This window comes from Cyclopterus lumpus, chromosome 6 (assembly GCF_009769545.1).
Source record: "Cyclopterus lumpus isolate fCycLum1 chromosome 6, fCycLum1.pri, whole genome shotgun sequence".
NCBI lineage: Eukaryota > Metazoa > Chordata > Actinopteri > Perciformes > Cyclopteridae > Cyclopterus > Cyclopterus lumpus.
In genome coordinates, this window is record NC_046971.1 from 8,570,769 (window position 1) to 8,584,975 (window position 14,207).

At 42.8% G+C, this 14,207-nt stretch overlaps 1 protein-coding gene across 2 annotated transcripts; it reads left to right on the plus strand.

Annotated features, from left to right (window-relative positions):
• Positions 1–1,139: 1,139 nt before the first annotated feature.
• Positions 1,140–13,361, plus strand: LOC117732626 (transmembrane and coiled-coil domain protein 3-like). 2 transcript variants are annotated; one of them, XM_034535677.1, is made up of 4 exons: positions 1,140–1,475; positions 9,696–10,663; positions 10,770–10,905; positions 11,072–13,361. In XM_034535677.1, exons 1-4 carry the CDS (start codon positions 1,410–1,412, stop codon positions 11,375–11,377), a joined length of 1,476 nt encoding a protein of 491 aa, XP_034391568.1. In that variant the 5' UTR covers positions 1,140–1,409; the 3' UTR covers positions 11,378–13,361. The 2 variants fall into 2 exon arrangements, with proteins under 2 accessions (XP_034391568.1, XP_034391569.1); XM_034535678.1 differs by having other exon boundaries at positions 1,248–1,486.
• Positions 13,362–14,207: the final 846 nt, after the last annotated feature.

The following is a 14,207-nucleotide window of genomic DNA, read 5'->3' on the forward strand; positions in this document are numbered from 1 at the left end:
AACTGTCAGATTATGTACTTGTATTCACGGTTTATGTGCTTTTTGCAAATGCAAGTTTAACTTTTCAGGCTCTGCTCTTTTGAACCACAGTTATTAGTGCATGTCAGCGTCACTGTACGTTCTGTACAGAAGAGATTAGCCTGGACAATTTGCAACCACAAAAACAAACACTTGTGTGTAACTAAAAGGGTTAAGCGATTTGTGATGCATCATGGGCGTTTGTGTTGGAAGCTGGGTGGATTAGCTCATTCCAAGATGAATGAATGTGAGTTCATGGCCTCTTGGGGCTTTGGGGAAAGTGCTGCAAAACATGGTGTCTCTTGTGTTGAATTCAATCTTTCATTTATATATTAATAATTCTAAGGATGAATTAAAAACACCACCAAACAACAGCTCAGCTGAGTCCAATTGTCACAGGTGATTATCATAAATACAATAAATTAAAGACATGGTGAGTAATTACCCCAAAAAACAAACTACCATTTCAAGTAAAGTAACACTGCTGAATATACCACACAATAACACAACATGTTTCAATACAGTAACAATATATAGGGTGAAGCTTATGACAACTTTCCCAACAGCATACATACGCTGGAGGAAGAGTTACGATAAGCAACAAGTCGGTATGCCCACATGTAGCAAATGTGCTTAACGTCGGCATTTCCATTTAATAACATGCATTTAATGGAAATATTGAATGTGTGTTTGACAGCGAGGAATAGTCTAGATTTCAAATGCACACGTAATACACGATGAACATATTGTGCATTATATGTTAAAGTTCCTAGCGGTATGTAAAGTAGTTGACCAGCTACATCAAAATGCTGCTGACTAATGCATCAGTCATTTTGCAGATTATTTTTTACATTGAAGCAGTACCACCACTGGAGAGTCGACTTTTAAAATAGCCTGCGTTTTATACAGTGTTACAACATACTTTTTTTTTCTTTAAAGAAGTGTTCACTCCCAACATTTTAATAATTTAGTAATTTATTATAATTATTATAATACGCCTTAAAGTAAACATACACTTTAAACAATTGAAGACATTGTGCGAATATTATTAAACTCTTAGTCACAAACGCACCCAAATACTAGTTACGAGGCTGTTCTTTTTTCTTTTTTTTTAAAAACTCGAACAGCGAGAAGCACGTGCGTTGAAAGAGTTAACCCCTCCTCGCGCATCCACCCTGCCGAGAGAAATAGGCGGAGTTTGGGTTCGCACATAGTTTTTGTATGTTGAAGAGGGCAGTCACAGTGTGTGTGTGAGGGAGAGAGAGAGAGAGAGAGATCGACATAGAAGGGGCTCAACATGGAAACCAGATTAGGCGTAACATTGTGAACTAGTCAACGATGTTCAATTGAAGAACCAGCAGCTCCGAACTCACCGCCAACACGGGATTATTATGCCCAGCGCCAACGTGTCCGTGCGAAGTTTATCCGAAGAGGAGAAATACCTCAGCAGCCGGATGGTGAGTGTCATGTGAGTGTATTTTACAGCATTGGTGTGTCACAAAGCCAGAGCGCCTTACTGTACTGGCGGCACATTGTTGTCTGTTGATCTGCGGCGTCATGTGTGTGACAACCGACAGCTGCGCCGTTTTAAAAGCTGCACATCTTCCCCTAAACAAAGAGCCCCGTATCCCGGTGGTGCGTTCAGGTATACCGCGCAGAATACCAGCATTTATTTACGGTATAAAAAAATAACCCTGCTCGGGACATCATGCATAGTGAGATCGTCCACATATTTGACGGTATACAAACGGGACAATAATCGTCCTGTGCGGCCGTACGACGAAATTGGGATCGAAAATAACGATTATTTCCTATATCGATTAATCTAATTGTGTTGATTGTTCGATTAATTGTTCTATTAAATCCCATAAAATAGTGAAAAAAAAGCCCACCACAAGTCCCAAAGCCCAAAGCACTTTAAATTGCTTGTTTTGGTCAACCAACAATCCCAAAATATGTTCAGTTCAAGAAACATGCAGTTTGCCCACAAAAAAATACTAAAATAATTTGAATTATGATGACATAAATACTTTGCCAATTGACTGAGTAATCAACTTAATGTGTACAAGTTACACAGAGCAGTGTTGGCGGTAATTGTTATGTTACAACATGGTAGCTCAGTTCCAGAGCTCAGTGAACATATGAACAGTTCAGTTCCTCAGCATACCAAGTAGGCCAACTGGCAACAAGTACAATGGCTGACCACAGCAAACAAGCCCAGTTCAGTTTCAGCTCTAATTAAAATCTGTGGGCATTGTCGGGCTGTTGAAGTACCAGAATGACCAAGTACAGTAAACAGTCCTGTAACAAATACCTGTTCTGGTTTAAACTGAAACTGTTGATTCATCCAAATGGTAACTAATTCCTTTTAATAAGAATTCCTCTTCCAACCAATTATAATGGACAAAGCTTTTCCAGTACAATGCAGTCCACTGCAATAGAAGAAGCCAAGGCACTTATTGCAGTTGTTTTGTGTTGTTTCTGTTTTTGTGGCCACTCAATGACTCAATGCCCAACCTTGTTTTTCAGAAATACAAAACCTCACCCTACCTTTTTATAGTGGTGGTTTATGTTAACCAGGTTGTATATCCTGACATTTAGGATATTTGGTATCTGAGCAGATGAAGAACGATCTTCTCTGAAATAAAACACAATGTAATCTTTATACTGAAAATACGACAGTTTTATTACAGTGATCACTCATCTTTACGACATAGATTCTTATACTTAACACACTATGATACTTGTATACGGAGTCTGTACTGAGTATATTAATAGTGCTATTAATGCTTTGTCAAAATGAATTCAAAGCCGACTGCAAAGAGGGTTCTTGAAAGCACAAATGTCCTGATCTTATTTCATCTCTTTTCATATATAAATGTAGTCAAGTCAGTCGATTTGATTGAAAGTTGCCTGAAAGTGCTTTAAAATATGTACAGAGCATACAGTAGCATACAGCCATGGACTTAGAAAACAACCTTCAAAACACATTCAACACTGCATTAACAGGTTTTGGGGGAAACCACCAAACCATTCTTAATAAAAGATCCTCAGAAAGATTCCCTCAAATGCATTTAAATTTCAGGAACAGTGACATCACAGAGAGGAATGCTCCGCCAAGCGCGATTCTTGTGCAACCAGAAAGTCCGCCAGGTATCGTGCAGCAGGTTGTTTCTCTTCCTAGTATATGCATGAGCCTCCAGGCCTGCCACTCCTGTCACCTGTCTTCAAAGGCAAAGGGAGCTAGCCCGTTTAACTCTTTAATATAACTCTCCGGCTGCCATGTGAGCAATGAATAACTTGTCCTCTGGAGTAGAGCTTAAAAGATTCACTTAAAATACTATGTAAAATACTATGTAAACAATCACTTAAAACACCAACGCAACATTAATGGGACAACATAACTGACGATTTGGCTCGTTTATTATCACTGGGCTGTGTGATTATGCTTTTCCTTCTTTTGTTGGCTGTGAATGACATTCCAGTTTTGTTCCTCAAAAAAGCCATTGTGTGGCAGATATAGTGGGTTAGAGGCCAAAGATGACGCAACACCTCCGTTTGAGTCTTTAACCCTCACTGGACGGTGGCTCTGGAGGGGTTTGTGTGCCATTTCTCAGTCTTTCCTCAACCGTATGCTCCACCTGGTTCTCGAAGATTAGTGTCACCAGACAAAAGGCACACACATCAGCTAACACAATAAATATTAACTTTTTAACATGCTATGTTCCGTATGTTGTGAATGATTATCTGGAAAATATTGTCCGCTTTTTTTAGTTCTCTCCTTTTTTTTAATTGTCTATTGTGTTCTTCATGGCTAATGAGCTGCTTGACTCTTCACCACCCCTGCTATGCCATTGGATCTATTCACTCCCTCACTTTGAATGAGTGCATTGACTATAGCTGCATATTTATCTTAATTGAACCGCATTCAATACTTTCCAAGTCCACAGGGACAAGCAGACGCTGGGAGTGTTAATGGGCTATTGATTTAGTCCTGGACCAGCTTGTCTATGAGATAATGGCAAATTACGTCTTCAGAAATTCTCTCCACTGAATTCACTGGGATTAGTCATTCAGGAAACTCAAGACTTCAAACTGCCCTGCTTTTATTTCCTCGGTTATTTTGAGGAGGTACACTGTGGCCTCTAAAGAGAGGTTTTGCAATCAAAGTTTTGCCACAAAGGCAGCTGCGGGATGAGAGGAGGAGGAGGAGGAGGAGGAGGAGGAGGAGAAGAAGTTGGGTCAGCTTTCAGACTACAATCAAAGATGTGCTCCCTGTCGCTCTCCCTCTCTGGTTTTCTTCCCGTTTCCCTGTGTGAGCTCTGAGTGGGTGAGTGTCTGTATCCATGAGGATCAGCTGGAGGGAATACCAATAAGCACCACAGGCTTCTTCCCCTCTGTGGCTCTGTTCTCTGCTGAAGGGACGGTTTTGTTCCTTCTCAATGAGTGTGCCAGCTCTATTGCTGTGTGTGTGTGTGTGTGTGTGTGTGTGTGTCACATCACAGTCTCATAATTTTTAAGAAACTTCCTCAGATCTCTGCGGATACCTGTGTTCGTAGTTTCACTTGTTTGAATGCCTGCATGACCTGTGAGCTGATGATTTCACCATGATTACAGCTGCGATTGTGAGCGCTTTCAAACACGACTTCCTCGTAACGGGGACAATGCCTTCCTGTTTGCATAAGAAAATGTACGTGGTGTTAATACCGCCTCCATTTAACAGAGAAGGACAGAGAGTTTTAGCAATAATTGGGCTCAGTTACTGCTAATCTGAGCCAATATTTATTCCACTAATACCGCAGTGGGCAGATGAGTGTATGGTCTGTTTTTGCATGTAAAATGGTATCATTGATCCAAGGGAGAGCACACTGCAGTGCAAGATAAGCAGCATCTGCAGTTTCTCATTTGACTAACCCCCCTTCTTTAGATCTGTCTCTCAGATTTGGATGGATTTCTCAGGAGAGAACAACACTCAGCTCTCCCTTGTTGGGCTAAGATTGAGGCTAATGCAGTGGGATCTTTATGGGGTGCTGTCTAGTGAGGTCAGAGCGTATTAAATGGGTCATGGTGTTGGACAGACGCTGTTTGCTATGTAGGGCAGCGTGGGGGACGGGGGGCTCAAACAGGGCGGAGGTGTGAGGGAGGCACCCTAGGGGCACACAGGGCCCCCTGTAGATCCTGTTGCTGGAGCTGATAATAATGATGATGATGTGTGCTATGGTTTCGGAGTATCTTCCCTTTCTTCTATTCCCTTACCTCTGATATGTTTCAGTTTATGTTGCTCTCTCCCTCTTCCCTCTACTAACACACTAATACCAATGGGTGAGTCAAACAGCAGTGGGCGTACGCCTGGCTCCATAATTTCAAAGACAACATTTTCTCACATTGATAGTGATAAACCAGATTCTGAGCATATGATCAGACAGATGGGTCTCTCACACAGCTCTGCTTATATACATGTTGTGTGTGTGTGTGTGTGTATATGTATATATATATATATATATTATATATATATATATATATATATATATATATATATATATATCTCACTATCAATCAGAAGAAGGATCACAGTCCGTGAACGCGAGTAGGAGTTTATCGTGTCGCTCAACGACAACCATGCAGGTCACCTGGCTGGAGATTGAAAACGCCATCTCATCAAACTCAATCTCAGTGAAGGACTGTCCACTTAACTGTCGGACCTAACAGCTGCGGTGTGGTTGTAGCTGCATTTCTCCTAGTTACCCCATCCTGACGTCTCCGGCCATCCCCGAAGACCTTGTGTCACCTTCGACAACCCCTGGATACTGTGTGTGTGTGTGTGTGTGTGTGTGTGTGTGGGGGGGGGGGGGGGGGGGGGGGGGGGGGGGGGGGGGGGGGGGGGGGGGGGGGGGGGGGGGGGGGGGGGGGGGGGGGGGGGTGGGGGGGGGGGGGGGGGGGGGTGGGGGGGGGGGGGAGGAGGAGTGGAGTGAAAAGCAGGCAGGGCAGCTTCTCAGCAGATTTAGGAGGACATTTTCATCAGTCACTCATCCAGAGTCACCCTCAGATTTGTCCAGCAGTTAGTCAGCGTGTGTCGAAATATTGAGCAGCAGCAGCGGAGATCAGCCTATTCAATTTCTTATTAAAAATTAGTCCGATGTCGTACTTGTTTTTGCAGTCCGAGTGTGTGAAAATCATCTGGGCCGGGTTATCTGAGCTGCTCCCATGAATCAGGCTTCATCCTGCCAAGAGCCATCTTGCTTTTATAATAAAAAGCTTACGCCCTTCATTCCAGCTGTGTTATACAGTGTTGGCTTGACATTTACACCTCCAGGTGCTTTCGCTTCAGGCCTCAGCAGCGATCCACCAATTGCTGCCAGGCCACAATTGTATCTGGTTTACGCTCGTCCCGTATCTATGACATCACAGCACCTTGAGGCAATAAACGTCCCCGGTGCTCTTGTGAGAAAACATTGAACATTTAATAAAGTGAATGTTGGTGGTGGAAGAGCGCCCAAGGAGCTCACTCCGTTCCAGTACCGCATAAATCGCATATAGTCTAAGCCGTCTGGTCATAACAGGCAGCTCTTTGTGTTTGTTGTTTGTCAACTAAAAAGTAATATGAGCAACGCACACACAAGCTTGCACCACACTTCCTCAAAGCAGGAGGACATTAGGCTCAGCTTTCTTTTGTGAGAGAAACAAGTTTGACAAAAAGCTTGTGTGTGTGTGTGAAACTTATTGTTGAGATATTGCGTGCACTCTGGAAGGAGCGGGATTGTCATTGGGCGCAGGGCTCCTCGGGCTTTACGTCAGACCAGCGAATCCATATGCAGTAGCTCGCTCATCAGAGTCCTGTAGAGAGCAGAGGTAGGACATGACAAAGTGTGCTTTTTTCTCCTCAGACAAAGAGTCCTGTGTTCAAGAAGGACAGATGCCAGAGAGGGGGGAGAGAGTGGGATGAGGACAGAGGCTGAAATACCCAAGGCATGCTTGTAAAAAGAAGCATAGCATTCTCTGGTTACGCACTAAACGTAAATAAGTATGTAATATGTATGTGCAGTATAATACCGTAATAATACAATTAAAATGTTTATATACATATACAAACAAGACTTGAGTTTACAGTAATGGAAGCTGCTAGTGCTAGCATTTTAACATGCTGTTTAGCATGCATATTGTTTACCACGTTTGCCATCTTAGGTTCGCGCGTTATGCTAATATTTGCTTATATGTGCAGGGATGAGGTTAGCATCACCTACGTGTGAAGTCGTTGGTAATCTTTATAGGTTTTTGGTAAAATGTCTGCAATAATGTCTGTGGTTAGTTTAAGAGATTCTAATGTTTGGTTCTACGACATAAAATACGTCAATAAATATTTTGCGCGTGTTTTTTTTAAGCTTGAACGTTATTAAAATGTCAGTTGCTAATTTTAACTGAGACGACAAAACGTCATCATAGCGAACGCTATTGTGACGGTAGCTCTTAACGTAGAGCAACTTGAATTTATGCTTTAAAAAAGTGGTTGCTAAACAAAACTTGTAAATATCATAAATTCTTGTTTGTCACAGAGTTTATTGCAGTAATCCAAATTCCAATGTAAAAATCCCATTGGCTTTTGGTCCTGAAAAAACCTGCAAACTCACTTCGAGGTTTAAGAACTCATTTTTGCAGCACACTGAACAGCAAATATAGGATAAATAGAAATGTTGACCACAATGGATCATTGAAGTTATTAGGATTAATCCTCTGGGAAAAGGGAATGCCTGAGCAAAAATTCAACCCTTTGTAAAATGACACTCCATCCCATAGTTGATATATGTCTGCATGGCTAACAGCAAGTATAGAGCAGTTTCTGAGTTGCACAATATATAGTGAAACCACATTTGAGTAATTAATGGTTACGTCCTTGTTGTTGCACCAAATTGGTATCAACCTCACAAACAAGTTTGACTAGTCGATTAAGTGTGAGGTAACAATAGCAAGTAAATAGCAACGTACAATTGGATGAATTAAATCCAACTGGTTTCAAAGAGCAATAGTCCTCCTGAGTGAGAACGTGTGTTTGTTTTATCATCTATTATCTGTACGTCTTATTTAATCACCCTTTTCTTGAGTTCCACCTGACAGTCTTGTGTCCGTGTGCTGTAAAGTCCAGATGCACTGGTCAGTTGTGAAAGCTTGCAATATGTAACCATTGCGTGGTGATGGGGGAATGCTAAGCAGGATTCAGCCATAAGTCTGCCTGTGTTAGCTGTTTAGTTACTTAATACTAGTCATATTACATTCGTTAAGGATTAGTGCAGCTTTGTACAGCCCATATTGCTGTACAACACTTTTTGTGTTTGCTTGAGCAGCTTACACCTCTTGTCTTTACGCTGGTGTTGAACTGTGATCAACTTGCAAGATCTAGTGGCTTGTTGGGCCACCGGTACATTGCAGTGCTATTACACTTCCAGTCTAAAAATGCTGCCCCGAAACCTAATTAAATTCGGTCTTCACAGCACTCCTCAGTTTCCTTTTTATTTAAGGTCGTTAGGTTTCCTGCCAAAGATAATCTTGCCATTTTTTAAATTCTGTTTCACTTCCTCAAGTCTACAGACGATGCTCGACTGTGAAGTATTGACACATCAGTCAGAAACAGGCGGTCATTTTGAGCCATTATAAGGAACATGGTAATTTACTGTAAAACGAGGGGACTATGTCTGGGAAAGGGATTTCCTGAGCCTTGTGGCCTTGTGTGACATTAATTCTGACCTACATTAAATGTGCACGCTCCACTTCTTTCACACACATAATAGCTGGTATCTGAATTTCGTCATCTGTGTGCTATACTGCAAATAAACAGGATTACATTTTGGGTCCTAAAACATAACAGATGTGTCAAATAAGAGCATTACAGACACACCCAGATGGTCTCACTGTAGCAATAGCAGGACAGCTGAATAGAGCAGATGTAAGGACTCGTGAAGAACAAAGCTGTTTATGAAGAGGAAGCTCAGAAACGGCAAAAAAAAAGCATTAAAGGAAACTTGAGTAAAAATGTTTGTTGTAAATGTTAATTGTACTGCAGAGCTACTTAGCCACGGCCTGCAGTTTCTCACAAATATTTTGCAATGCAATTGAAGATGATAATGGACAGTACCTTTTTTTTTTTTTTTTTTTTAAATAGGTGATTTACAGAAGCAAACCCGTCTCTATAAGTAATCTGGTGATTCTGTGAGATCAAATAAAAACTAACTATGATAAGAGGAGTGGTTGTCAAAACTAGCAAATTAAAAGTGACAATTATCTTTAGGCATTCACAGCGAGAAGGTTTAGGATTTGATGCCCAACCTGTGTGGAGTTTGTAATTGGGCTTTCTTCCGCCACCAAAACATGTGTACCCTCTCTGGGTGCTGTGAATGGGGGGTTGCGTAAGGAAGGGCATCCAGTATAAAACATATGCGGATCATAAAATCCGATTCACACACCGGATTGGTTGAGGTCTGGGTTATTAACAAAAGTAAATGGATGACCTTCTGGGGCAACCCATTACGGGAACAGCCGAGAGAAGAAGAGGAAGAGTTGTTGTTTACCCTTTCCAAATGGTTTGTTTCGCACATGTCCATAGTGCAAGCGTATCCCTGCAAATGCTCCATATCTAATATCGGTTTAGTCTAGTATCGGTTTCTGATTGTTGTTTCTCCTCCTCGTAGGACCGAAGTACTGAGGGCAGTTTCCTGAGCATCTCGGGGTCGATGCATCAGGGTTCTTCAGAGAACAATCTGGACCTGGATCTGAGTGACGGAAGTCCTGGTGCTGCTCTGGGCTTCGAGGTCCAGCGTAGTCGTTCCGGCTTGGACAACCTCCAGCAAAAGATACTGAAAGTCACGGAGCAGCTGAAGATAGAGCAGACGGCCCGGGACGAGAACGTGGCCGAGTACCTGCAGCTGGTGAACAGTGCGGACAAGCTGCAAGTAGGGCGCATCAAGCAGGTGTTTGAGAAGAAGAACCAGAAGTCGGCTCAAAACATTGCCCAGATGCAGAAGAAGCTGGAGCAGTACCATCGAAAGATGAAAGACAGGGAAATCCACCACAGCCCCTCCCTTCGCCCGTCCACTGTAAAACACAGCACCTTGCCCAGGGAGTCTCCCAGAGAGCTGCTGAAAGACATGACCGGCAGCGGCCGACACCCGACCATGGACAAGATCAAGACCATCGGCCCAGGTGTTTCGCTGTCCCCTCCTTTCTTCTTCAGCAAGCCCAGAGAGTTCGCCAACCTCATCAGGAACAAGTTTGGCAGTGCTGACAACATCGCCCACCTCAAGACCACGCTGGATGCTTCCTCCCCGCTGCCCACTGACAGTGCAGGGAAGGGACTGAGCAGCAGCACCTCTATGGTGGGCAAGTCCAAGTATCCCAGTGATGATGAGTGCTCCTCGGGGAGCGCCTCCATTTCAGCCGATAGTAACGGGAACCCGGCGGGGGGAGGCGTGCCGGCGGGGCAGGTGTCGGGCCAGCAGGCCGGCGGAGACAGCCAGAGCAGACTGGCTCTGAGTCTGGAGGAGGTGAGGGAGATCAAAGATGCCCAGAGCCAGCTGGATGAAGACATAGAGGAGATGAAGGCTCAGTTCAAGAGAGAGTATGTCACCATTAGCCAAACACTGCAGGAAGAGAGATACAGGTATTTTTATTAATATGATTATTATTACCACCAAATAATTACATATACAGTACATAGAAAATGCCTATAAAGGATACTTTTTAACTAATATTTCTGCGGCGTCTAGGTACGAGCGTTTAGAAGACCAACTAAATGACCTGACAGAGCTTCACCAACATGAGATGACTAATCTGAAGCAGGAACTGGCCAGCATCGAGGAGAGGGTGGCCTACCAGGCTCATGAGAGGGCCCGGGACATTCAGGTATTTAATAGTGAAGCTATTGCTGAAGCTCACCTAACATCTGTTAACAAGGTTATTGTCACTGGGCATTATTATTACCTTCGAGAGTAATTGAAGATTCAAATGTCAGAAAAAGGCCCTCTAGCCACACGGGAAGGCCCTTAAAGTCTCTCTCTGTCTTTCGTAGGAGGCTCTGGAGTCGTGTCAGACGCGGGTATCCAAGCTGGAGCTCCAGCAGCAGCAGCAGCAGACGGTCCAGATCGAGAGCCGTGACGCCCGGGTCCTGCTGGTGAAGTGCATCAACATCATGCTGGCCATCATCACCGTCATCCTGGTGTGTGTCTCCACTGCGGCCAAGTTTGCATCTCCAATGATGAGGAGCCGGCACCACGTAGTGGCTACCTTCCTGGGAGTTTGTTTTTTGACCATTTTCTGGAAGAACTGGGACCGTTTACAGTACGCCATAGACAGGTTGCTGGTGCCTGCCGGATAGTGAAGAGTGCACACTGATAATAATAGTGCAGAAACATGGACGCTGTCTGTTGTCAGGATAGGACTGTCTAAGAGGATTGGTTGTACAATCATCAGAAGACACGACCGCCGCGTATTTACAGAGGTCATTGTTTTTTAAAGTCATGTTTTCCTTGTCTAGAACTGGAATGTCTGTTGCTAACAACTTCCATTTAACCGTTAAAATAATATTTATATAACAGTAAACAATTTTACATCTCCATTCATTGCTATGAATCTTCCCAAGACATTAATAGTCGATTCAAGGATCAACAAGGGTGGAGAGGAGTGCACATGAGACTCACTCTTGATTATTCTTTCTAATTCTGTTTCAAGTCAATTTTAACATCTCGCAAATTGTTGAAAACATGCACGCACACACACACATGCACGCACACACACACACAAAACCTCAAGCTTGGCATCTTGTTTGCCACAGCTATGAAATGCTAATGACACCCTTGAAGGTATAGTTTGACATTTTGGGAAATAAGCTTATTCGCTTTCTTGCGTAAAGTTAGATGAGAAGATCAATACCATTCATATCAGTACAGTGAATATTAAGCTACTGCCAGCTGACAGTTCGCTTAGCTCAGCATAAACACTGAAAACAGGGAAGCCAGCTGGCGTGGATTTGTGCAAAGGTCACAGAATCCACCTAGCAACACCTCTGAAGCTCAATAATTAACACGTCATCTAAACAGCTTGTGTTTTTCGTAGAATATGACACGTGAGTTATGTGCAAAACTATTTCTTCTGACTCCAGGAGGCTCAAGAAATAGTCTGGCACATAACCCACGAGTCGCTTTTAAACTTTTTTTGGGTTTGTTTTCAGAGACAGAGACAGCTGAGCTATTTCCCCCTGTTTTAGCATTTATGCTAAGCTAAGCTAACTAGCAACTGGTTGCAGCTGAATATAGCTTTCATATTTAGCATAGAAACGTGAGAGTGGTATCAATCCTCAAATCTAACTCTAAAATCAAAAGGCAAGTTTCCCAAAACATTGAACTATTCTTTTAAATGAAGAATCTACAGGCTGAAGCACAGAGGCATTGGACAACCTGTTGTTTTTTTTATTTTTTGTGTGGGAAGTCATCCCTTAAAGTTGTTTCTCTGTTTACTGTTCCTGATGTTTAAAGTGCAATATATTTGATTTCTAAGAGCTCTGTTTTTTCGGAGTGAACGTTTTTACGTCGATGTTTTACAGTGACAGTGTGCTGCTGCTGTTGGGGTTGGGTGAGGAAGTGCCATTCATGTTGGCATGGGAGATTCATAACCACTGAAGCTGCTGCTGGGCTCTTATGAGACCAGCTGTCTTCTCTCTGAGGGGCCAAAAATCAATCCCTCCTCATTACCGCGCTGGTAGCAAGGAAATATCCACGGCAACCACGGCAGGTCCCAGTGCAGGCACACACACGCGCACGAACACACACACACACACACACACACACACGCACACACAAACGACACACAACAGAGACCAGAGGCTCTCTTTATGTCTTAAGAGTCTGATTTTTGTCTTTTTACTAATAATGTGATTGAGAGGCTTTGGGTTATACTGTGATACAGGGCAACAAAGAGCCTTCAGTACTCATTTTCTGATGACAGAGGAGCACGTGAGAGGCTCGGAGTGATGATTTACGAGCCAATTTCTGACTGATTTGATGAGTTCTTTCATGTTTGTCTTACGAACATTGCCTATGATGATCTCAAGTGAAGCTACGGACCACTTTTAAATGTTTGTCTGCCATAATAACATGTTTGTGTTGTTTGTTGTCTACTGACTGTATCATATCGTTTTTTTTGTCGTTCATGTTTTGACATACTTGAGGAAGTTTCACCTACACATTCGGTTTACATGCTCTTTTCCTCTCTGGTGCACTACGTGATCAATCAGTTGTATGTTCATGCATTACGTGCCTTTTGTCTGACACTTTCTGTTAAATTAAACAATACTTTTAAATCAACTTGTGATTGATGTCTGGCATTAAGTTGTTTGGTCATGTGATTTCTTTTTCTTCATACACAGTATCTAGAAGCCTCAGTCGAGTGCAGACAACCGCCAGAAGTAGTAACCTTCTATTCACAGTAGATTTCTTTATTTTCCTTTCAGACATTTGCACCAGAAGAACTGACCTCATAAAAAACTTAATACACATACACTTTCTAATAAGTTACAATTCACATGAATACCACAAAAGTTTGCTGTTCTTTTACTGCAAAGCGCTCTCTCCTTCACCACCACCAGAGGGTGCAGGCGCTGCACTGTTGTCCTGTTAGAGACCAAGAAAACACATTGGAATGCTGCAGCATCTTACACAGCCATAATGGTACCAACCAGAATGTGTGCATGTTTTATATGTACATTATTCATTTTAATTCTGCCAAAATCAATGCCACTACTTCACACAAACAATAAGAATAACATCCTAGAGGACAAGAGACAACAGTCATGTGGCAGGACTATCACTAGCAATGTGGAAGCGTTACGCCCTCTGCTGTTGTAACAAATTAACATTGAAGCTCCACTTTTTCAACACATTTCTACAATTTTCTACCATCTACCATTGCAGCATACTTCTGTATGTTTTCATTAACAATAAATATAGGTTATATTGTATTCCGTGCTGTGGAGAGACTATAACGGTGACTGGTGTTCCTCCCATCAGGGTGGATTTTGGTACCCAGGATGCTGATGATCAAGGAGTATTACATTAAATTACAGTCCCTTTAATGATACCTCATCCAAGCTGGCACAACACGCAGCAGCACAGCTCCAACAATATACCACAGATACAATAATAAATAACAGA